The sequence below is a fragment of the Entelurus aequoreus genome, linkage group LG04 (assembly GCF_033978785.1).
Source record: "Entelurus aequoreus isolate RoL-2023_Sb linkage group LG04, RoL_Eaeq_v1.1, whole genome shotgun sequence".
Lineage (NCBI taxonomy): Eukaryota > Metazoa > Chordata > Actinopteri > Syngnathiformes > Syngnathidae > Entelurus > Entelurus aequoreus.
Window position 1 is genome coordinate 67,701,276 of NC_084734.1, and position 26,050 is coordinate 67,727,325.

Sequence of the window (26,050 nt, forward strand, 5' to 3'; positions counted from 1 at the left end):
TTTTGTAATACTCTTATCTCTTTTTGGAACTGCATTTTGTCTTGCATGTCTAATTGTGTGGCTTATCTGCCTTGCCTTCGTTCCCTAATGCATACATAAAGTTCCTTGGTCATGGAGGAAAACCTACCAAGGTTTAACATACTTACCTTATCACCATCAAGAACTTTTTTTTGGAGGGGGCGGTGTCACTTTGTGTAAAATTGTTTAAAAATAATCCCCAACACTTGTGGAAATTTGTAGATTGTATTAAACCTAGTTATATAACTGTGAGCGCTGTCCATCTCACGTTTAAAGTGATTGTATACATGCTTAAGGCTAGGTAAATATTACATTGTATCACACGCACATCTAAATGTTCACTTGGATAAATGTGTGTTTACTATTTTGGCTGTTTTTTTACCAGAACAATTTCCATTTCTTGTTGTTTTAGAATTGTGAATTGAGAGAGAGAGAAATAATCAAGTGCTCAGACAAAGTTGTTTTAGTCTGTAGTTAGTGTGCCTTGTCCCTGAGAAGGTTGCTCTCCGGATCACTGCACTTGTTGCAACAGATTGTGCAGGACTTTGCCCCCATCCATCTAGAAGAGTATTTTCCACATGCGCTCTTTGAGTTTGCAAACAAATGTGTTAATAAATAAGTTAGAAAGATCCATATAGTATGGAAAAGTGCTATTGCAATAATAATTTTTGGTTTTTGGTTTAGTTTTTTCGTTTTACCTTAAATATATTTGAAGCTTAATTAAATGCACATGCAGGAATCTGCCTTCTCCAACCATTCATTTAATTTGACTGGTGATTTGATATGCTCCATCTTACAATGTCTTTGTTCGTGTAGACCCAGGATTTTTTCTCTACCGGGGTTAAGGGGGGGGTGTGTGTGTGTGTGTGTGTGTGTGTGTGTGTGTGTGTGTGTGTGTGTGTGTGTGTGTGTGTGTGTGTGTGTGTGTGTGTGTGTGTGTGTTTGTAAATATATATTTACAGTACAGGCCAAAAGTTTGGACACACCTCATTCAATGCGTTTTCTTTATTTTCATGACTATTTATATTGTAGATTGTCACTGATTGCATCGAAACTATGAATGAACACGTGCGCTACTGACCTGTCTCCGCTCGGGATGGTCTCCTGCTGGCCCCACTATGGACTGGACTCTCACTGTTATGTTGGATCCACTAGGGACTGTACTTAGAGGGGGGGTTACCCACATATGCGATCCTCCCCAAGGTTTCTCAATAGTCATTCACATCGACGTCCCTTGTGTGGGCTCTGTGCCGAGGATGTCGTTGTGGCTTGTGCAGCCCTTTGAGACTTTTGTGATTTAGGGCTATATAAATAAACATTGATTGATTTATTGATGTGGAGTTATGTACTTAACAAAAAGAGGTGAAATAACTGAAAACATGTTTTATATTCTAGTTTCTTCAGAATAGCCACCTTTTGCTCTGATTACTGCTTTGCACACTTTTGGCATTCTCTCAATGAGCTTCAAGCACTGTGAAGTGAAAACCATTTCAGGTGACTACCTCTTGAAGCTCATCGGGAGAATGCCAAGAGTGTGCAAAGCAGTAATCAGAGCAAAGGGTGGCTATTTTGATGAACCTAGAATATAAAATGTATTTCACCTTTTTTTGTTAAGTACATAACTCCACATGTGTTCATTCTTAGTTTTGATGCCTTCAGTGACAATCTACAACGTAAATAGTCATGAAAATAAAGAAAACACATTGAATGAGAAGGTGTGTCCAAACTTTTGGCCTATACTGTATGTGTAAATATATGTATATACAGTCGTGGTTAAAAGACATAATGTCATGGCTGTCTTGAGTTTCCGATCATTTCTTCAACTCCTATTTTTTGGTGATAGAGGGATTAGAGCACATACTTGTTTGTCACAAAAAACATTCATGAAGTTTGGTTCTTTTATGAATTTATTACGGGTCTACTGAAAATGTGGCCAAATCTGCTGAGTTAAAAGTATTCATACAGCAATGTTAATATTTGGCTACATGTCCCTTGGCAAGTTTCACTGCAATAAGGCGCTTTTGGTAGCCATCCACAAGCTTCTGGTAAGCTTCTTGTTGAATTTTTGACCACTCCTCTTGACAAAATTGGTACAGTTCAGCTAAATGTGTTGGTTTTCTGACAAGGACTTGTTTCTTCAGCATTGTCCACATGTTCTCAATGGGGTTTAAGTCAGGACTTTCGGAAGGCCATTCTAAAACCTTAATTCTAGCCTGTTTTAGCCATTCCTTTACCACTTTTGACGTGTGTTTTGGGTCATTGTCCTGTTGGAACACCCAACTGCGCCCAAGACCCAACCTCCAGGCTAATGATTTTAGGTTGTCCTGAAGAATTTGGAGGTAATCCTCCTTTTTCATTGTCCCATTTACTCTGTAAAGCACCAGTTCCATTGGCAGCAAAACAGGCCCAGAGTATAATACTACCACCACCATGATTGATGGATTGATGGTAGGAATGGTGTTCTTGGGATTAAAGGCCTCACCTTTTCTCCTCCAAACATATTGCTGGCCAAACAGCTAAATTTTTGTTTCATCTGACCACAGAAATTTCCTCCAGAAGGTCTTATCTTTGTCCATGTGATCAGCAGCAAATTTTAGACGAGCCTTCAGGTGTCGCTTCTGGAGCAAGGGCTTCCTTCTTGCATGGTAGCCTCTCAGTCCATGGCGATGCAAAACACGCTTGACTGTGGACACTGACACCTGTGTTCCAGCAGCTTCCAATTCATTGCAGACCTGCTTTTTGGTGGTTCTCGGTTGACTCTTGATCATCCTGACCAATTTTCTCTCAGAAGCAGGTGATAGCTTGCGTTTTCTTCCTGATCGTGGCAGTGACAAAACTGTGCCGTTCACTTTATACTTGCGAACAATTGTCTGCACAGTAACTCTTGGGACCTTAAGCTGCTTTGAAATGACTGTAAGTGACTTTCCTGACTTGGTCAAGTCAATGAATCATTTTTTCAGATATGTGCTGAGTTCCTTTGACTTCCCCATTGTCGCGTTTGTAACCGAGTCTAATGACTGCATCACATGAGCCCTATTTAAATGGGCTCAGACAAGTCAACAGGTGTCGTCAATCATAATCATTCACATGAAGTTAAGAGGCCATGCTATGAAGCTAATTTGATTTGATTGTAACTTTTCTTCCTCACCAAAATTGATAATGTATGTTGTATGTATACTTTTGACCCAGCAGATTTGGTCACATTTTCAGTAGACCCATAATACATTCATAAAAGAACCAAACTTCATAAATGTTTTTTTTGACAAACAAGTATGTGCTCCAATCACTCTATCACAAAAAAGTAAGAGTTGTAGAAATGATTGGAAACTCAAGACAGCCATGACATTATGTTCTTTACAAGTGTATGTAAACTTTTGACGACAACTGTATATCAATTCATACAATGTATTGCTGTAATTTGTTTTTATGTTAAAGACCCTCATTTTTAAGGTGTGGTGGTTAATATTTTGCCATGGTGCCGCAGACTATTATGTACCACATTTTCAGGGTATTTTACAAGATGTTCTGCAGTGCATCTACAAAGAAACTCATATGCTTAGCCCGGGAGATGGGAGATGCTGGCGTTAACTGCAAGCGCCTGGTAGAATGTTCCAAACGTAAGAAAATGCATATTGCAAGAAGTTTTTTTGCATATACTGTATATAAAAAAACGAACAGCATAAAAAAAAAAGAAGAAACGACATTAAACACCAAAACACACATTTGTTTTGTTTTATACAAATACGAACTACAATTGCGGACTTGTGCAAAGCTCTTCAGGTAAATCTTTGCATATATGGAGTTATCCGCTGACGTAACTAGCGGCAAATACGTCACTACTCAAATTCCAAATGGCTCGTTTAGATTGGGGTTTGATCTCAAATTTTAGGGACTTATGAGAATCAGAAATACACAAAACAGGCGCCAACAGGTAAAAAAGAAAGTTGGTTTTGCTTAATAGGACCCCTTTAAGTCATTCAGCAGCTTTAAAATTAGTAAATGATATGGCTGAATGGACACTGTCTTGTATTTTTATTTTTGGCAGTCCATACATGTTGACAAGCATACGTATGGCGGAGCTGTAGCGCGATCAACTCCTTTCTCACTGACCATTTTTGAGCAAATACCAGATTCCACATACTTTTTGCATGTATTTAGTCTTGGTAAATCACACTGTGTAATTCTACGTCCAGTATTGTGGGTGTTCTGATGATCAGTTTATACTCTGCATGTTTATGAAGACAGACATACTTAATAAATTGGCAATTGCGTTCTTTATTTTGTTCACTTGAGAGATATTCTCCTCTGCGCACAAACTTAGTAGATCAGATTCGCTTGTGCTATCAAGTTGGCATGTGTTTTAATACACGCAAATCTATAATATAGTGTCTTAATCTCATTTTGATGTGTACTGCTGGTGGCTCAAAAGTAAACGTCTAGTGAATTTTTTTTTTTTTTAGAAATTTTGTACAACTACTGAAATGAAACAATAGTGGTAATTAGCTATGTGTTAGATGTTGATGTTGCTCAGAAATAATCCCAAGGACCTTTGCATTTTTAATGTAATTTATTCATGAATAATTTGCTCATCCAGCTACTCTTACAACGATCAGCACTGACGAGAGGAGGTCCTAAATATAAAGCCTATTGAAGTATATTTTTATCTCTTACTGTAAAGCTTGACACAGCAATAGAAACTAAATATGCTTTCAATGATCATCTTGAATGTTCTTATTAATTTTGTATAGATACTGCTGATATATATATTTTTTTTGTCTTGACAGATGTTCATTGAGGATCAACTTGCCTGATCGACTCTAAAACTTTGGAATTGTCAAGATATAACCCTATCCAAACCATCAATGCCTAAATCAACATTTGATATGTCTTGCGATGAACACATTGCGACAGTTCCTCTGCCCCACAGGAACATGCAGCTTGGTCTCTCATCTGAGAGTCCTTACAACAATGGATCCCTTTCTCCATCACCAAACTCCTCCAGTAGTGTATCGACTAATAGAGAAACCAGCAGCTCACCAGACATCCACATGCCGGACCATTGTATCACCGAAGGCTTTCTTTTGGATAGCTTGCAAATCACTTCTCCACGACAGGATAATGTGTTCTGTGACTCAAGCATGAGGCTGTCCCAAACATGTATCAACACCCTTCTCGAAGATCATGTGAATTTCTGCAATAAAAACTTGAGCTCACAAGACAATCAAGAGACCGAAGAGTACCTCTCTTTCAGTTGTAATAAGGGGGATGTTGCCTCTGCTGAGATAGGGGAAGAAAGCCAACTAAGTTCATGTGACACTTCTCAGCATGGATCAACTGAGAATAACTGCTGCTCGATAAGCTCTGGGGAAATGGTGATGAGGAGCAACAGTTTTTGTTTGGCAGACCAGTCCCTTCCTGTGTTTTCTTCCCTCGATGACTCGTCCATCTCACCAGCCATAGCGCATGCCGAATTTCTTGATGAATCCAAGATTTTGAGCACACTCACCTTGCCAGATGTGTGTGAGAATGTAGCTGAGGTGACCCTCGGGAACCCATACCTTGGCAAGACCTTTATCCTGGCAGACAACTGGGAGCTCCCTGAGGAAGACAGTTTGAGTACAGCGCCCTCTCCTGGGGTTCGGCCAGGTGGAAATCCGGGAGATCTTTTTACAACGTTTCTGTGCGGAGCCTCTCCAGATGATAAGAAACAGGTGCAATTGACATGCATGGAAGCAGAGGTGGCACATTTCTCTGCAGAGTTCACGCCAGAAAAGGGCACAACCTTTGTGCCCACAATGGCAGTTATGCAAAATAGTAAGGCTTCTACACCGGTACCAAAAACTGGCACTAAAATACTTCCCTCACATTTAGAATCTCCTTGCTTTGAAGATAATGAAAGTCCAAGATCATTACCAGCTGAAAAACAACAAACATCTGTCACTCCCACACAGAATTTGGCTGTAGGATTATCACCGTCTCCAAGCAAAGTAAAACAAAATGAGATTAAGAAGTGTCCTAAATCAGACTTGAGGAATGTAAAATCTAAAGTTGTGACAAGAACTGTGGATTCAAGATCTTCTCCACAACACAAGCAATTGCAAGCACATTTGCACAGCAACCCCATTGGTACTAGATGTACCAATAGCAGAATAGGAAGAGCGGCTGCCTTTTTGCCTGCCACTGCTAAAAGGGAAATAAATGTGCAGAAACAAGTCATTCCAAGGGCTGTTCACTTGGGTGTGACAATCATACAGTCACCCAAATATACTGTGGATAATGAAAAAGGTAAAAGTAGCATATCTAGCCCAGAAAGTAAAATTGCTCAATCACTGTGTTGCAGCACTGTCAGTTCTGAGAAAGCGCACACCGCTTCAAGCCAAAAAGTAGACATTCCAGCTCAGTGCACCGGTGACCGAACTTTATCCTGTGAAAAAGCTTCTGCTAAAAGTGGGCAGAAAGATTCTGAACTGACTCCAAAGAAGCACATGTCAAACAAAATTGAGGTCAAGGCAGGCTCAGCTTTGAGCTACATCAAGACAAGGCCTCGATGCTCATCAGAGAGTTTGTCATCTCTACTTCGACCACCCAAGCAAAGGAAAGCTGCTAAGTTCTCAACCACCATTGTATTTCCCAGACATGAAAAACAGAGCAAAACAGGGATTTTAAACAACTCTTCCCAGAGTAAAGTGCCCTCACAGACTGATGTCACAAAAAGACCTGCGGACGATTCCCCTAGAGAAGTTAATAAAATCAGCCTGGTGGTGAGTATAGGTTTATCTTTAATAGTATGAATTTAAATGACATATTTTAAAGTACTATTTATATTATTTTAACTTATATGTAAACTACATTTCCAAATATGTTAATTACGGTTAGCGTAATCAACATATAGCGTATCTAGTCGATACTACTATGATTACATCTATATTTGTTATCGTCACAAAATCCTTTTTTCCCTTTTTTTAAAAATGTATATGTTTATAAACTCATTAAATATGTCCCTGGACACATGAGGACATAAATTATGACCAATGTATGAATAATCCTTTAACTACTTTGTATTGGATCGATACCTAAATTTGTGGTATCATCTGAAACTAATGTAAAGTATCCAAACAGAAGAATAAGTGATTATTACATTTTAACAGAAGTGTAGATAGAACATGTTGAAACAGAAAATAACCAGATATTAACAGTAAATGAACAAGTGAATTAACAATCAATGTTTACCTCTTGTCCTTTATCATTTTGACAACATAGTTGAATGAGAAATGACACAATATGTTACTGCATACATCAGCAGGCACATTACTCAGAAGTTGTCTAGTATATTCACTATTTTATTTAAGGCCAAAATTGTTCTTTGATTGCAATATGAAACATATGTTTATTGTAACGTAAGATGTTTTGTTAAAATAAAGCCAATAATGCCATTTTTTGTTGTCCCCTTTTATTTAGAAAAGGATCAAAGTATCCAAATACATTTTGGTACCGGTATCGAAATATTGGTATAGGGACAACCCTAATGTTGATACAAGAGCTGCAAAACATTTCCTATACCTAAATGTAATCTATAGTACTTAAAACATATTTAATGTGTGTGTACATTAGGAACAACATAAAAATGTAAAAAGCTGAGAATCTTACACATCTTTGCAGACAGAATCTGGCAGAGCACCTGGATCTTCTTTGGATCAGACTAAGAGCAAAGCTCGAGGACAGACCGTTCCAAGACAATCCCGAGCAACATCACTTTTCCAACCTCCAACTGCGAGTCAGTCTATCAGGCAGAGACAAGGATCCAGTTCAAATGTTGACTTCAGGGTGTCTAAAGGGGTAGTAGGCACACCACAGTCTAAGCAGAATAGCTTTGCAGGTAAAACAATGCTAATGTTGCATTTTGTCTTCTGTTATATAACTTTTGGCAGGAAGTCTACTTGCTGTAGAATACTATTCACATAGACTAGTAGATTATTGCTGCAAGTATTTAGTTTGTTTTTAAGCAGCTTCTCCATTAGAGGGTGATATTTCCCACTTTTAATATGAGGGCGGCATTCTTCAAAATGAGCTGTCTTATCTCCATGTGCTCATTGTAAGAGGAGTCATAGGGAAGGAAGAGAACTCTCCCTCTCCCGAGTGTGTGGAAAACATGGGAAGGAAAGGGAGGTTTTAAGCTCCGCAATGCTGTTCCACTAAAATGTTAGGATTACTATCCCCCCATACACAGTTCAGCTTCAGGGACAACCTACTTAAGTTGTAATTGTATTGTGTTGTAAGTCTGACATGTTGGCTGTAGTATGTAACATTGGTAAGTTTTCTATTTTTATTTGAAGTATAGTTATTAATAAAGGTAATATTTATTTGTTCATCAACAATCTTTTTTTTTTTCACTACTGTTTCTAGTTTCTTTACTACTATTGTTTAGGTTAGGTTAGACAGGTACAGCACTGTAAATATCCCAAAAAAGGAAGATGCTCATTCCATTCAAAAGGTTATTGTAAGGAAATTACATTGTCTATATTTACGTCAACTCTGTTTTAGTCATTCCACCTTTTATGCACATGTCCAATCTAAAAAACATTATCCTACTAATCTCCAACTTTTTATTTAATAACAGGCAGTCAGAGGACTCAAGCAACAGGAGAGCAGTCCCTTGCACCAGCCTCATCTGCAAGTGTTAAGTACCAGCTGAATGGATCCCGACCTGCTCAGACTCCGTCGCGCCCCTCTCGTATGGGGCCGCTCCTTACTCCTGCCTCTAGACTACCTCGCAAGACCTTGTTGACATCCAGGAGCCAACATGTAGGCAGTGTTGGCAGTGACCAGAATGAAGGTGCAGTGATTACACATGGTGAATCTTTTTAAAGTTTTACATAGGCTATTTAGTGCCTGTGTTTAAATATGTTAGTATGAATTCAGGTTGATGCAGATTATTTTTAGGGTGAAGTCAAAACATTTTCTGAACACTTCTGGATGTGAACGAGAGGGGTCTATATCGTGACTCACTGAAAAGGGGCGGCGTGGCTCGGTTGGTAGAGCGGCCGTGCCAGCAACTTGAGGGTTCAAGGTTCGATCCCCGCTTCCGCTATCCTAGTCACTGCCGTTGTGTTCTTGGCCAAGATTCTTTACCCACTTGCACCCAGTGCCACCCACACCGGTTTGTATGTATTTTACATAATGGGTTTCACTATGTAAAGCGATTTGAGTCCCTAGAAAAAAAGTGCTATATAAATATAATTCACTTCATTTCGCTTACGGGCAAATCCTCTAAATAGGTCCTCATCTGCCAAAAGAGATATACTTGATCTCAGAAATTATCCCGTCCTCCCTCATTTATCGCATTTATCATTTATTAGTTCCAAACCAAACAGTGATAAGTGAATTTCTGCAAAGTAGTACTTCTCATTCATAAATCAAATATTTTAATAGTTAGAACAAAAACAACTGTTTACAACCTTCTAAATATGGTTTGTAACTTTATTAGAACCCTCTAACATTAAATACCACTCCTATAGTCACTCTTGCATTTGATTTACCCAATATGGTAGACATATTAATAGAAAATAATACATGTACTATGCTACATATATGACATAAATAAGACTCTACAGCAGGGATGTCAAACTCGTTTTCATTGAGGGCCACATCGCAGTTATGGCGGCTGCCATCAGAGGGCTGCTTGTAACAGCGAATAATGTATTAATTTGCCTCTGGATTTCATTAATAATTGTTTTGTTTTTTAATGTAGACTGTCGATTTTACAGTAAAAACTTTACATTTACAAAGTGTTACTGTAGTGTTGTTTTTTTTTCTTACATTTTACGGTAAATATCAAAACAATACCACTGTTTTGTTTTGTTGTTGTTTTACAGAAAAAGCTGGCAAAAGCTAGCTGCTTAGTTGCCAGAATTTTACTATTAAATTTACATTGGTTTTTACAACATTATATTGTTAATTGAAAAACAGTACAAGCTCTTTTTTTATTCTGGCAACTTAGCTGCCAGTTTTTCTACCGTTAAAAAAAAGTACAGTCTTTCCATTTACAGTAATACATCGTTAAAAACAACCTTTGATTTTACAGTCAAAAACTGGCAGTTCAATCAACAGAATTTTAACGCAAAAATTTTTTTATTTTTTATTTTTAGTAATATGCTGTAAAGAACACTGTAAAATTGATTGTAATTTTTATTAATTTGATGGATAGTTTGCTGTAAAATCATAAGTCAAGCAGATATTTCAGTATTTTTATTTAGACAAACATTTTTTGGAACGTATGATAATATACTGTAATATTTGTTGCAATAATGGATAGTATTAAAGTTGAAAAGGCATGCAATTTCAAGCAGTACATATATTTTTTTCTGTCAAAATGAAAACAATCCAATACATTTAGTGAGAAAATATTAAGTACTTTATTGACAGGTGTTTGCGGGACAGATAAAATGATGTCGCAGGCCAGATCTGGCCTTGAGTTTGATACCTGTGCTCTATAGTAATTTACACACAGTTCTTAAATACAACCCTCAACCTGTGAAAATACTGCAACTTGATCAGTGAGGACTGAGGATGATTATAATATGCAGTGCAATACAGTACAAAACCTTAAATGTGTTATTTTAAGATGATTTAGCCATTTTTTGCTTAAAAATGCTCAACCCAGGCCACAGATGCATAACATTTGCATTAATATGCATATTTCTTGACTAATAATAGGCCGTAATCAAACGCCCAACTTTGAGAAATCATGATAGAATTGATGATGACTGTTTTCAAAAAACCCAATAGACTCAAGTGGTGAGGTACAACATTAGTTCTTGTTCGATTCAAGGTCACAAGTGAGCTGGAGCATATTGCAGCTGACTTTGGTCAAGAGGTGCAGTTGAAAATAATGTACTGTTACTGTATATTTTGCTTTTCCTTGTTATTGTTTAGTGATCTAATGTCACCGAGAATATCAAACCATGCATGTTGCAAAGGAACATGAATTTTAATGTGTATTGATTAGCCCATCAGCACTATGCATAACATCTAAGCAGCAACAGTATGGCAGTTTCAATGGATAAGGGGATGTTTTTAAACTGGGACCCCCCCTGTCCCCTTGTTTGTTGTCAAGGCAGCAGATTCTGTTCCAGTCTAGTTCACACACAGCGCTGCCTAGAGGCGTATATAGTAGACATACTGTAGTATCACCGATGTTTGGGACTAATAACGGAGCAACAATCCTGTTCATTGTTGTGTTTAAGACAAATGGCTGGACTTCGGAGCTGCACTTGGACAGAGTCTCCTACTCACATTTTTACAAACTCTTCTATCGGGGCTGAGGGGAGAGCGGGGTCCAGCTATGATGTCACTCTATTGACATGCATGTTCATTGGATCCTATCACTTTTGTATAATCCCGTTGTTTGCTGCATTTAATGGAAATGTTACAATGCACTGCAGGAGTAAGTATGATTTAAAGTAGGATTATAATTTGGATAACATTGGGGCCATGTTTTTACCTCTATCAATGTGGTCATGATGATAATGCCTACACACGTGTACATGCTATCCAATGTATTCTGCATGTTGAACCACTTGTCTGTGCTTGCCCTACAGCTTCTGGAGGAACTCCGCATAGGCAAAACCTTCTCAAGACTGTTGTACCAAAGCCAAGACTAATTTCAAACCCTGTAAGAAACAATGGAACAAGTAAGAATACACTCACACACACATGCCCACACACATGCTGTACAGTACATGTATTAATAAGTCCAGCCTTCTTTAAGAAGACCTTTACTGACCGTGTCCTCAAATATTGCATTAATGTGCAAAAACATTTTTTTTATTTGAACTAGTTTTAGGTTCTCTAGACTCTTAAGTTCTGGTTTTGTATAGTTATATTAGCACTGTCAAATGCAATGCATACACTCATGTGCTTAATCACAGAAAATATTGCATCATGTATTGTTATTGTTGATTTTTACTTCTTGTCTTTTATTTTATCAGCCTCTGTCAAAATGTGTTCTACAGTTGTACCACCTGCTACTAATACCAACAAAGGATCATGTACCTCTTATGTCAGTCCACTGAAAAGAGCGCTTTCTTCCCGATTAACTCATTCAACACCAAGCAGAGCAGGTAAGAAGTTTCTATTTAAGGAGTGGAGAACCAGTGTAGATACTCTTTTATGCGCTCAATACCGCTTGTGTTAAAACGTCTACCCAGATGTTATAAGGATGACGAGGCAATCGGTCAAAAATCTCTTTATTTCAAAATCAAAACCAGCTCATGTCGGCTGCAACCACGCCGAAACACTATCGGATAAAATAAACTTTTCTCCCAGCATGCAGCCGTTGTTCTCGGTGCGGACACGAGCATAATCACGGCAGTCGGAAATCATTAAAATCTTAAACACGACATATAACTGCAAGTTCGCTACAGTTAACCACAGAGATAAAGATCTTTTGTTTCATTTAATACTTTTTTTTTTTTTTTTACTCTATTCTATGTCCTTGATGTGCTTGGTGAACAGTGAGAGTGACATAGTTGTTAATTTAGATATAAGATTGTCTTACACTAAAACTCAACTTGCATCACAGTCTAGGCATGGAGCTTGTTCATAACCTGGAGACCACCTTTATTTTTCGAAGCTGTGACACATGATAGGATTTGTAGGGTTTCCCCTAGATTGCTAAAATACCTTTGGCGGCAAGGGCGTGGCTAGGGGCGTAGTTGATATATGCGTCATAGCAAACATAGATAACATCATATTTTCTCTAAAAAGGTAAACAACAATTACACAAACAGTGTCTTTTTCGCCATTTCTGAGTCTAAGTTGGCTGTCAAAGTGTACCAATTTCTCAGTTTATGTCCACATCATTTTACTATCCAGGTGAGAGACATGATTTATAATTTAAAATTAATCTTCACTAGCTTCGATGCAAGAAAGTAGCTCACCAGCTCATGATGTCAATACAGCAGCAGGAAGTTGCCTTTCTCTGATCAATGCGCTGTTAAATGTAAGTCCTTAATGTTAGCGCTTATAATACCGGTATCGCCAATACTTGGTTAATATTTAGGTCGCAAAATGTAAATGTAGTATCGTTGCCGCTTTTTGGATGTTTGTTTATTGGGTTATTGTCAACAGACACAATAACATCATGGCTCCATTAGCTTAATTGTAAGCAGACTTTTATTTACGTTTATTCATGAGAATGTGTTCTTAAAGGCCTACTGAAATGATTTTTTTTTAATTTAAACAGGGATAGCAGATCCATTCTATGTGTCATACTTGATCATTTCGCGATATTGCCATATTTTTGCTGAAAGGATTTATTAGAGAACAACGACGATAAAGGTTGCAACTTTTGGTCGCTGATAAAAAAAAAAAAGCCTTGCCTATACCGGAAGTAGCGTGACGTCACCGGAGGAAGGACTCCTCACATTTTCCCATTGTTTACAATGCAGCAAGAGAGATTCGGACCGAGAAAGCGACGATTACCCCATTAATTTGAGCGAGGATGAAAGATTTGTGGATGAGGAAAGTGAGAGTGAAGGACTACAGTGCAGTGCAGGACGTATCTTTTTTCGCTCTGACCGTAACTTAGGTACAAGGGTTCATTGGATTCGGCGAAACTCTTTAGCTACTGAGCTAACGTGATAGCATCGGGCTCAAATGCAGATAGAAACAAAATAAATAAATCCCTGACTGGAAAGATAGACAGAAGATCAACAATACTATTAAACCATGGACATGTAAATACACGGTTAATAATTCCCAGCTTGGCGAAGCTTAACAATGCTGTTGCTAACGATGCCATTGAAGCTAACTTAGCAACGGGACCTCACAGAGCTATGATAAAAACATTAGCGCTCCACCTACGCCAGCCAGCCCTCATCTGTTCATCAACACCTATGCTCACCTGCGTTCCAGCGATCGACGGAAGGACGAAGGACTTCACCCGATCATCCGTGCGGTCGGCGGCTAGCGCATCTGCTATCCAAGTCAAAGTCCTCCTGGTTGTGTTGCTACAGCCAGCCGCTAATACACCGATCCCACCTACAACTGTCTTCTTTGCAGTCTTCATTGTTCATTAAACAAATTGCAAAAGATTCACCAACACAGATGTCCAGAATACTGTAGAATTTTGAGATGAAAACAGAGCTTTTTTGTATTGGATTCAATGGGGTACCAATACTTCCGTTTAACTAGTGACGTCACGCGCATACGTCATCATATATAGACGTTTTCAACTGGAAGTTTAGCGGGAAATTTAAAATTGCACTTTATAAGTTAACCCGGCCATATTGGCATGTGTTGCAATGTTAAGATTTCATCATTGATATATAAACTATCAGACTGAGTGGTCGGTAGTAGTGGGTTTCAGTAGGCCTTTAACTCTCATAGGAATTGTGAATTTTAGGCAAAATTTTAAAAAAGTGCAATTCTTCTTTAACATTGTGGAATTGATGCTATCACATAGTCATTGCTTAGACAGATAGATAGTACTTTATTGATTCCTTCAGGAGAGTTCCCTCAGGAAAATTTAAATTCCAGCATTAGTTTAGCAGGCAAAACCTTGCCCAGAGCTGGCTTGTCATCTCTTCTCCGCGTAACATAGAGAGAACATGGGGGGCAGGTGAAAATAGTCATTGGCTGCAATGTTTTTTTGCTCCTCCCATCCCCCCTCTCAACCTTGGCATCCTAGCTTCCTGCTTTAGCTACAGCAACATCATCATCACGTCTGGAATTGTAGGCTTTACCAGCAGGATTAGGTTTTTTGGAAATGTAGCATGCTGTCCTACATTGCATATCTATCGTCCTGACCGCAGTACTTTTAACAGTTTTTTCCTCAACACGCAATGGAATAAGTGATTTTGAACAGTTTTTTAATTTATCAGCAGCCTGGTACTTACAAATGTGTTCAGTGTATACCGAATACGGTACATAGATTTTTTTTGTATGCTCTTGTTGACTAAAACGGTGGCTTTCTAGCCTGATTTATGAGCAATATTATGGTCTCCAAAGTTCTCCCTCTCAAAAATCCACGTGCGTCTGACAGCAAAGGGTTTACTCCGAAACATTCAGCTGCTGTCCGGTTGCAGGAAAACTACACTGGTTTTTCAAGCAGGTTTGTCACCTTATGTTATATTATCTTTGTTAACTTGTCTGTCTCTTTTAGTTAATTTAGCTGAGGTTTTGGTTGTTGACCTGTGTTGTGAAATGTGGGCATCTATGTTTAGCATAACTGTTTACTTGTTGGCAAAGTAGGAGGAGGTTTATCTTTCATGTATCGGTAGCATTCACAGTAAATGCCACCAGGGTAGTGTAGTAGGAGTCAGTTAGGATTAAAACATGTTATTTACACATAAATGTACTTGAGATATTTGCTTGCATAAGTTAATACACGTTTTTAAATGTGCGCTCGCGTGCGTGCGTGTGTGTGTGTTTATTAGTTTCATATTGCCCTCACAGAGAGACCCAGATCTCCTGTTTCAGCCTGAAATGAACTTGGTTATTTTGGTCTCTCGGTTGAGCCATGGAAGCATCAGTGTCTGTTGATCAGTTTGTGAAGTGGTTCCCTGCTATTTTTGAAAGATTAAGTAATCATTTTTCCAATGGAATCTGAAATGGGATGCATGTTTTCAACAATTAATAGCATTATTGACTTAGATTGACTTTTAATTTGCAGTGCTGCAGTTATTATTACAGAAGATCAAATGTAAGTTTCCAGTGTGATTTATGCAACATTACACTGAACTGAATTGTCTGGTATTGTGTCAAAGTAGCACTTCAACAAAGTGATTGGTTGTTATCAACGTTCTCTGGTGAGATATCTCCTTGCATGGCATTAGAAAGAGAAACTGCTGTAATTATTGTGCAGGCTACAAGGAGGGTGTTTGAAAGATATGTTCTGTATTTTGCTTAGGCCACACTAGTCAGAGGAGGAAAAATAATTTGCAGGTTTTTATTTTTAAAATAAAACGTAGTAATACACATTATTCTGGGCACAGTTGGTGATGGTGATCGTCATATGTATAGAAAAGTTGCAAAACAGTAGACAATTAGTCTACTAAGGCCTCATTTAAACAAGTGTGTGGATTCCAACGTGAAACATTGCGTAAGTAGGAACCTCTAAATGTTGGTACACACAAAAACAAATCTGATTAATAAAAGCATGCTGCGCACATGTGCAGATATGCACTCTTCTAATTTTAAATTACACCTGCAGTTAATCGTGAGCAGAAGAGTTCCTCCCCGGTGTCGTCCCACTTCTCATTCCACAGTCATTCACAAATAATCATACTAATTAGCTCATGAATATTGTGATTATCTGAAGGATCACGTGTAGAACTGTCAATGACTGAAGACAGAGAGCGACTCCAAAGAAGAAGGCAATATTTTTAGACTGGTGCTTATTACGCTAAGCATTTAACAAGATTATTTTTGGAGGGCTAAGTAACGTTATATCTAATAAAAATCTAAATTTGAATGCCAATTTTTTTACCAACCATAGTGTCAGCTTCACCGTGACCGACAACTCTTGCTGCGATAAAAAGATGTTCATATTTTAGCTTTTTAGCCTGTTTCATTTTGTCAAGTAATGCATAGCAGACATTCTATTTAATATTACTAGTCATCATGAGCAATATTTAAAGCTCCTATGGAAAATTGGCTTGCATACAAAATTATTTCTATATATTATTTATATTATTGGCACAATAAATGTGTTTTTGTACAGTTTGTATTATAAAAATATTTGAGTGGTATTAATAATAATATAATGGATTACGTAGTGGGTGTGTATATGCATCATGGCTGCGTCAGATCCAACATTCGCACTCCAAACATATAACTAAAAGAACTAAACTAAAATAAATCTAACTCCCAAATGTATTGAAAAAGTTCAATGTAATAATTTCCTCAATTCATAACAATTGTATCCAACAAAAGATTGGGCCATATTTTTTGGTCTTAAATCTTTAAAAAAAATGATTCTGTTTGGCCACATACAAAGTCAAAGACGCGCAACTCGCGACATGTATTCATTATCATTCATTGGGAAAAAAAATCTAAATAAACACTACTTCAAAGACCCACAGCAGTCTAACTACATGTGCAATATGCCTACAGCAATATATGTGGTTATTTAGGCACTAAATAGAATATACATTCTGAGACATATGTGCAATTTCTTCCATATATAATTTTTCTGTAAATACTAATAGTATTACTATTAGTAGTTATATAAAAGTAGAAACTTTAGTTTTTGCTAAGTGATGTCAGGTAACAAATTTGACTTCATATAAATTGACTGATTAAAGCAACTTCCTTGTTTTGCTTACATTTTAGAAGGTAGCATAGAGCAGGTGATAGGTGATAGTTTTTTGTGTGTTTCAGATCCATCCCTTCATGGACACCGTACTCGTGAACAAAATCAAATGTTTTAACACACATTAAATTTGTATGAAACGTCTTTTGTTTTTGGTCATTTCAAAGGGCATCCATAATTTAAAAATTAAGGTTGATGACCAAATACATTTAGGTTTATATTTGTTTAATTCCAAAAATAAAAATGTTCTGTTACATGTGTTTTTAACACCTATTTAATTTATTGTGAGCATTACGTTGACACCACCACAACATTTACATTGATGTTTCATGTCACCTTAATCACTGAAATTCCCAAATCTGAAACATTGTTTTTACAACCAGTAGAGGGTGTCCTAATTCAATAAAACGTCAGCTGCTTTTGAGGGCAATGTATTGCTGAGAAGCAGGGCCCAATCATCCATCCATCCATCCATTTTCTACCGCTTATTCCCTATGGGGTCGCGGGGGGCGCTGGAGCCTATCTCAGCTACAGTCGGGCAGCACGTGGCAGAGGGGTTAGTGCGTCTGCCTCACAATACGAAGGTCCTGAGTAGTCCTGGGTTCAATCCCGGGCTTGGGATCTTTCTGTGTGGAGTTTGCATGTTCTCCCCGTGACTGCGTGGGTTCCTTCCGGGTACTCCGGCTTCCTCCCACTTCCAAAGACATGCACCTGGGGATAGGTTGATTGACAACACTAAATTGGCCCAAGTGTGTGAATGTGAGTGTGAATGTTGTCCGTCTATCTGTGTTGGCCCTGCGATGAGGTGGCGACTTGTCCAGGGTGTACCCCGCCTTCCGCCCGACTGTAGCTGGGCCCAATCATGTTCTGTCTAATTCCATGCCATGATGATCTGTTTAATTCCATGCCATGCCATCAAAAATCAGCAAGCTGTTCTATCCTGATGTGTAACGCACCTATTATATATATGATATATTATTATATGATTTTGATTTAGTTTTTCTACTGATCGAAGAGGCATTTGATAAGTTATTTGCAAAGGAAAATACAGGCTGCATTGCTTAACTACCAACATGTATTAATCATTGTATTGTATCGCAAAAATACACTTGGTCATGCATAACAGTTTGTTGATAGTACTCATCCAGTGCACTGCACACACTGCAATTCATTTAGTTAGTCTGTCCGACATTTCTATATATTTGTTTTAAAACAATACTTTTAATTGCCTTGCCTGCAGTACTGTGTAAGTCGATTACCAACCCCACTATATTCCCTGCTGGTATAGTATTCCACCAATCAGAGCTGGTATGTCTCACCTTAGTCTTATTGCCTTGTTACGCAACACGCAGTACACGTTTCCTGTTGGGTTTTGTCATTGTTTTTCACGGGTGTCAGATATTTAGGTATTTTATTTTGATTGATGGATGGATCGTGCCATTTATATGGGCAGTGATATATTTATAAAGCTGATCTCAATCAACAGAAGCAAAACAAGCTGCCTTTGGTGACCAGGTCCACTGAGCTCTACATTGAATCAGGAAATGGAAAAATAATTGCATTCAGGGGATCCATTTGAATGTCAGGGATATATGTCTGGCAGGACAGGGGCTCATCAGTATAGCTGGTTAAAGGCCTACTGAAATGAATTTTTTTTATTTAAACGGGGATAGCGGATCTATTCTATGTGTCATACTTGATCATTTCGCGATATTGCCATATTTTTGCTGAAAGGATTTAGTATAGAACAACGACGATAAAGTTTGCAACTTTTGGTATCTGATAAAAAAAAGGCTTGCCCCTACCAGAAGTAGCGTGACGTAGTTAATTGAACATATACGCAAAGTTCCCTATTGTTTACAATGATGGCCGCATGAAGTGAGAGAGATTCGGACCGAGAAAGCAACAATTTCCCCATTAATTTGAGCGAGGATGAAAGATTTGTGGATGAGTAAAGTGCAAGTGAAGGACTAGTGGGGAGTTGAAGCTATTCAGATAGGGAAGATGCTGTGAGAGCCGGGGGTGACCTGATATTCAGCTGGGAATGACTACAACAGTAAATAAACACAAGACATATATATACTCTATTAGCCACAACACAACCAGGCTTATATTTAATATGCCACAAATTAATCCTGCATAAAAACACCTACGTGTTTGTTATGCTAGCTCCTAGCTCCTCTGCTAGCTCCTAGCTTCATAGAACACGCCAATACAATTCAAACACCTGATCAACACACACAATCACTCAGCCCAAAAGACCGTTCACCCAACCCAAGGTTCATAAAGCTTGTATATTTTTCAAAAGTTACGTACGTGACGCGCACATACGGTCAAGCTATCAAATGTTTAGCAGCCAAGGCTGCATACTCACGGTACCTGATATTCAGCTGGGAATGACTACAACAGTAAATAAACACAAGACATATATATACTCTATTAGCCACAACACAACCAGGCTCATATTTAATATGCCACAAATTAATCCTGCATAAAAACACCTACGTGTTTGTTATGCTAGCTCCTATGCTAGCTCCTAGCTCCATAGAACACGCCAATACAATTCAAACACCTGATCAACACACACAATCACTCAGCCCAAAAGACCGTTCACCTAACCCAAGGTTCATAAAGCTCATATATTTTTAAAAAGTTACGTACGTGACGCGCACGTACGGTCAAGCTATCAAATGTTTAGCAGCCAAGGCTGCATACTCACGGTACCTGGTATTCAGCTGGGAATGACTAAAACAGTAAATAAACACAAGACATATATTTACTCTATTAGCCACAACACAACCAGGCTTATATTTAATATGACACAAATTAATCCTGCATAAAAACACCTAGGTCTTTGTTATGCTAACTCCTAGCTCCTATGCTAGCTCCTATGCTAGCTCCTAGCTCCATAGAACACGCCAATACAATTCAAACACCTGATCAACACACACAATCACTCAGCCCAAAAGACCGTTCACCTAACCCAAGGTTCATAAAGCTTATATATTTTAAAAAAGTTACGTACATACGCAAAAAAAAGTTGCGCACATACGGTCAAGCGATCAAATGTTTAGAAGCCAAAGCTGCATACTCACAGTAGCACGTCTGCGTCTTTGTCATCCAAATCAAAGTAATCCTGGTAAGAGTCTGTGTTGTCCCAGTTCTCTACAGGCGTCTGTGTATCGAAGTCAAAAGTCCTCCTGGTTAGAGTCTCTGTTATCCGAGTTCTTCCATCTTGACTGCATCTTTCGGGAATGTAAACAAAGAAGCGCCGGCTGTGTACTCTTGTTGCTGACTTCGTTCGAAAAATACGTCCATTTCGCACCGACAACTTTCTTCTTTGCTTGCTCAGCTTCTTTCTCCATAATGCAATGAACATGATTGCAACAGATTCACGAACACAGATGTCCAGAATACTGTGGAATTATGAAATGAAAACAGAGCTTTTTCGTATTGGCTTCAATGTGGAAGGCATACCCGTGTTCCCCGGGCTACGTCACGCGCATACGTCATCCTCAGAGGCGCTTCGAACCGGAAGTTTAGCGGCAAATTTAAAATGTCACTTTATAAGTTAACCCGGCCGTATTGGCATGTGTTATAATGTTAAGATTTCATCATTGATATATAAACTATCAGACTGCGTGGTCGGTAGTAGTGGGTTTCAGTAGGCCTTTAAATAGAACCTTTGCAGACTTCAGAACCATTGACAATTTGGACATTGGAGCATGCAACGTATTTTAGGATGTATAGCGTTGAGGGTGTTGTCAGACCAACTGTTGTGCTTATGGAACGGGGCATGACAATGATGATTATGAATGTTGTCACGGCTCTCGACACATGCTCTTTTACAGTAGACAAGAACAAAGCAAAAGCCAGTTGCCGCCAGCAACCACCTCTGCAGCAAGTGGAAACATCCCAATCAAAGCAGAATACTGGACGCCCTGATGTGGTACCACCGAGTCTCCCACAGGGTGACACTAAGGATCAGAGAATCCAACATCTCACAGAACTACTTGCAACCTCTACCTGCAGATTTGAGGCAGTTACTATTGTCTTGCAGAAAACGCTGGCAGAGGTATGACAACTCTTTTTTCATAATTAAAGTGTTGCACAATTATACTACTGCTATTATACTTGTACTTCCTTTGACACGTGTCAATTAATATACTATTACTTTGTTTCACCACTTTTGAGAGTAACAACTTTCGCTTTCCAGTAATATTAGATGTTCCTGTATAACTGTTTTAGTTTTGAAATAACAGAATAGAAAATCTCTGGGCGATAGTGTAAAAAAGAAACATATTTTAAACGATTATGACTGTATCAAACACAACAAATAATGGATTATATACAGTTCCTACTATATTATCTTGTCATTGTCACCCTGCATATGACATGAATAAAAGCAACAAGCCAAATGCTCTCTCTATTTACAGACATTCATCACCTAGACAGGTTTTTTTAAAACATGTTTGATTTGGATCGCTCAAGCAAACTCATGTGATTAACTTCCAGGAGCCCAGTACCTCAAGGGATTAATCTTGCTACTGTGCATTGCAAACATGCCTGTTTGTTCATATTAAAGCACAAAGCTAAGAGTTTTGCCGTTGTTACATTGTCAATAACAGAATAACAGCTTTGTGCCTGTACTCTTTTGAGTTTCTTCACTTCAGAAGGTTGTCCTGCAAAGTGTGTAATAGTTGAAAATGGTTGGCCGCAAAAATTTGGGTATTTTTCTATCGACTTTCGCACTATTTAATTATCTCTGTTTATCATATTTTGACTAAGTAGTTTTTTAAAAATGTGTTTTGTAAAAATCCTTTTATATTTTGGTGATTTAACAGTGTTTTCACTTGATCTTAAAGACCTTCATTATTAATTAGCTTCAATAGGTTGTATTCACCTGACATCAAGTAGGGCTCATTAAATATGTGAGACTTGAAATGGTGGGCCAGCGATCGTCTGTTGTCATAGTGTTCTGGGCGGCATTTTGCCTTTCTCGATTGAAAAATTGCCTATACTCCCGTTGTTTTAGGTAATCGTTCAAATCGTGACAAGGATAAATGTTTATTCAGAGTTCTTCAAAAAGGAATCAAGAAGGGCAAAATATGTCTTGATTTTACAAAAGACGTCGAGTTAAGTAACAAGCACTCCAGTCCATGGGAGCAGAGTCGAAAAACGCACGAGTATGCAGTGAGCACGTTGTTAAAGGTTTGTTTGATAATACTTTTAACGTTTAGTATTTCCCATTCTTAGACTTACACTTAGACTTCCTTTATTGTCATTCAAATTTGAACTTTACAGTACAGATAAGAACAAATTTTCGTTGCATTAGCTCATGGTAGTGCAGGACAAAAGAGCAATAAGGTGAAAGAAGGTGCAGATGTAATATATTACTGTACAGATAAATATATTGCACTTTTGCATATGCATCCACGTTTACGGATGTATGTTATATTGTCTTTATAGTCCAGCGAGTTCATCCGTTTTTTGAGGGAATTGAGGGGATTATTATTATGCGTTCAAGAGTCTTATGGCCTGAGGGAAAGAAGCTGTTACAGAACCTGGAGGTTCTGCTACGGTTATTCTACATTCAAGTATTATCTTGATATTATTTTTATTTTATCATGTTTCGGTGTTCTTAAAACTGATGTTTGATACGAGTGTTTTGCAAACCACCAACTCGGCAGTCTAAATAAAAGAAAACAAATGTGAGCAAAACCTAAACACGTTAAGCTTTTACCAAAGGCAGCAATCATATATGACGTTTTCAGTTTACACACAACGTTAAGTTCTATAGTTATATTTTGACGGGGAAAACAGCCGTACTCTTAAACGGTGCCTGCAACAAACATCAGTAGACCCAAAGTAATAATATAAAAGTTGAAATACATCATTACCTGAGCAAAAACGGTGCATGATTCATCCGGGAGAGTCTTGAGACCAAATTTCTTGACCCAGCCACACAAAGAAATTGTAGACTTCCATGCTTTTCCAAGTTTTCATCTGTTTTGTCATGTAGAATGATGTCTGGAGCACCAGATAGTTTGATATGATTGGGAACTCAATCGATGGATAATCATTGATATCGCTCGACACATCTTTTTTTAATAACTTATAGGGATGGATTCCATTGCATAATATGTTTTTTTTTGCTCATCTGCTTTTAATGGTAAGATCCGGCCCCTTGTGACTCAGATAGTTCAGATAGTTTGCAGGCTGTTTGCTGCACGGTAGCCATATTGGTTTGGTGGCCCACCACTTCTCCCACTTCCGTTCAAAAGTCACATGTCTGAATACAACCTGTACCACAACAGTGCTAATCAATGTTTGTATCAGATTGTTTTCTTCGATTGTTCATGGGCTTCCTTTGAATTTGTGCCGCAGCGTGTTTACTTGTGCAAAACAGGACAGCCATTTCACAGTTAAATGTGTTCTAGTAAGCACAAAAGTTTGGTCTTTCTTGTATTTTAGTGAAGTAATTTTCAAAAGGTAAACCGGGTAAGTTATGGATAGGCTACTAAAAGCTACACAAACAGCTACACGACAGCTATGCAAACAAAAGCAAGCTAGATTTACAGTATGTAATAAGTTTCCCCAATTAAACTATATTGCAGTCTAAAACACATTTGTCACTTAAAACAAGTATCAAATAAACATACCTGTAGTTACATATTACATTCACATACAAAGTCTCCAAGGCAGACGGGTATTAGAAAGTATCGAGTAACAATCGTGTCCACATCATTAAACTTACTGCTTCATGAGCTTAACTTATTGAATTATGGCCACCAGGTGTCACCAAAAAGTCAATTACCACTCCACTTCAACTTAAAGACAGCATATGTCCATTCCAGACGGTTAATGATGAATAGGTTAGTGTTTTTTATACCTTCAATTGTTGGCTGTTTGAATGTTTTCAATTTAATCAAACATTTTCCAACATTCCACACTACAAGATAATAGAAGTATATATGACTTGTAGTGATAATGTATGGGATCAATATTGAAATCAGCCACTACTGGTGTCATATTGGAAGTGAAGAAGTTGGATGGGGAGACCCCTATTTTACACACATTTTTCTGGTAATATTAAAGTACAAATGTGACCACAATAATGTTGAGGGTCACTATGTCGAAAGTGATCACGTCAACCAGCAATCTCATTTTTCTCTTATGGGTGACATATTACGCTAGTAAACACAATATAGTTCCTCTGCTTGCTTCCATTACTCTCACTATGCAAAATGCACAGATGTACACCTTAATTTGTTTGACACAATTTTTAGCTATAAAGTTATTCCATCAATTGTTTGGTTGGTCTATTAGTAGGTCAGTTTCATTGCTTGTGGTGGACAGTGGAATCTAGTGGAAATTCAAAGGCCCAAGAATAGACGGCTCTTACCATCACTGTGTGAGAATGCCCCAGCTGTTGACTTGATATGGTAACATGAGGAGGTGGCCACATCTCGTAGCTGGCACTCCACATTGTTTCTTATCATGTACGGATTGTGTGATGATACTGTGGAGTGGAGCGATTACATGCTTTGAAACGAGCAGGTTCATAATTTGCTGTATTTGTTATGGCTTAAATTCAATATTGAAATTATATCCAAGAAATAGTAAGTTGATTGCAATTGGTTCATGACTGACCACTCTGTGTTATTCTATGCCTGATTAGGGATGTATACTTAGTTATATACCCCAGACTAGACAAAATATTTGCATTTAGAGAAACCCTTTGGAATATACTATCCAACACCATAAAAATATGCTTGTCTTATAAAAGACTCACATTAAGTTTTAAAATGACCATTTTTAAATCCATAGGTGTTTTTGTCTGTGTACTGTTAGTCGTTTCTACAGTAAAATCAATTATGTCACTTATGTTTATGCGGAAATGCTTTAGCGCCTACATACTAACCTGTGCATGCCTGCATTCGTGTTTCGCAAGGAAAGCTTTCAAAACGAACGCAGTTCCATAAATCAGTGGTTCTCAACCTTTTTTCAGTGAGTACCCCCTAATCAGAGCAAAGCATTTTTGGTTGAAAAAAAGAGATAAAGAAGTAAAATACAGCACTATGTCATCAGTTTCTGATTTATTAAATTGTATAACAGTGCAAAATATTGCTCATTTGTTGTGGTCTTTCTTGAACTATTTGGAAAAAAAAGATATAAAAATAACTAAAAACTTGTTGAAAAATAAATAATTGATTCCATTATAAATAAAGATTTCTACGCATAGAAGTAATCTTCAACTTAAAGTGCCCTCTTTGGGGATTGTAATAGAGATCCATCTGGATTCATGAACTTAATTCTAAACATTTCTTCACAAAAAAAGAAATCTTTAACGTCAATATTTATGGAACGTGTCCACAAAAAATCTATCTGTCAACACTGAATATTGCATTGCTATATTGTTCTTTTTGACAGACATTTAAAAAAAATCTCACATACCCTTTGGCATACCTTAAAGTACCCCCAGGGGTACGCGTACCCCCATTTGAGAACCACTGCCATAAATCTTCAGTCTCCACGACTAGCAACAATGCAGCTTGTGGCAACCAAAACTTGACTGTATATAATTTATTTCTCAGCCAAAATGTCTCCTTAGACATAAAGTGAAACATGTCCTCTCATTTAGTGGGTCAACAATTTTTACTTTCTTTTTTTTTTAGTGCAGGCTTAAAAAAATGTCTAGCTTGTTTGAGGTTGGTC

The 26,050-nt window shown here is 38.0% G+C and overlaps 2 protein-coding genes across 7 annotated transcripts in view; one reads left to right on the top strand and one right to left on the bottom strand.

Moving 5' to 3' along the window:
• slc7a2 (solute carrier family 7 member 2) overlaps positions 1 to 26,050 on the bottom strand; it is a 396,413-nt gene that overhangs the window by 293,087 nt on the left and 77,276 nt on the right. The gene's annotated exons all lie outside the window — the stretch shown is intronic.
• Positions 1 to 26,050, top strand: part of mtus1a (microtubule associated tumor suppressor 1a) — a 46,443-nt gene that overhangs the window by 8,814 nt on the left and 11,579 nt on the right. For 5 of the 6 annotated variants that reach the window (XM_062045547.1, XM_062045545.1, XM_062045548.1 and 2 more), the window contains 6 exons: positions 4,803 to 6,779; positions 7,678 to 7,894; positions 8,636 to 8,851; positions 11,616 to 11,708; positions 12,006 to 12,137; positions 21,184 to 21,407. In XM_062045547.1, coding sequence (XP_061901531.1) covers positions 4,881 to 6,779; positions 7,678 to 7,894; positions 8,636 to 8,851; positions 11,616 to 11,708; positions 12,006 to 12,137; positions 21,184 to 21,407 — 2,781 coding nt within the window. In that variant the 5' untranslated portion in view covers positions 4,803 to 4,880. The remainder of the gene's footprint in view (positions 1 to 4,802; positions 6,780 to 7,677; positions 7,895 to 8,635; positions 8,852 to 11,615; positions 11,709 to 12,005; positions 12,138 to 21,183; positions 21,408 to 26,050) is intronic. The other variant, XM_062045550.1, reaches the window with a different exon arrangement.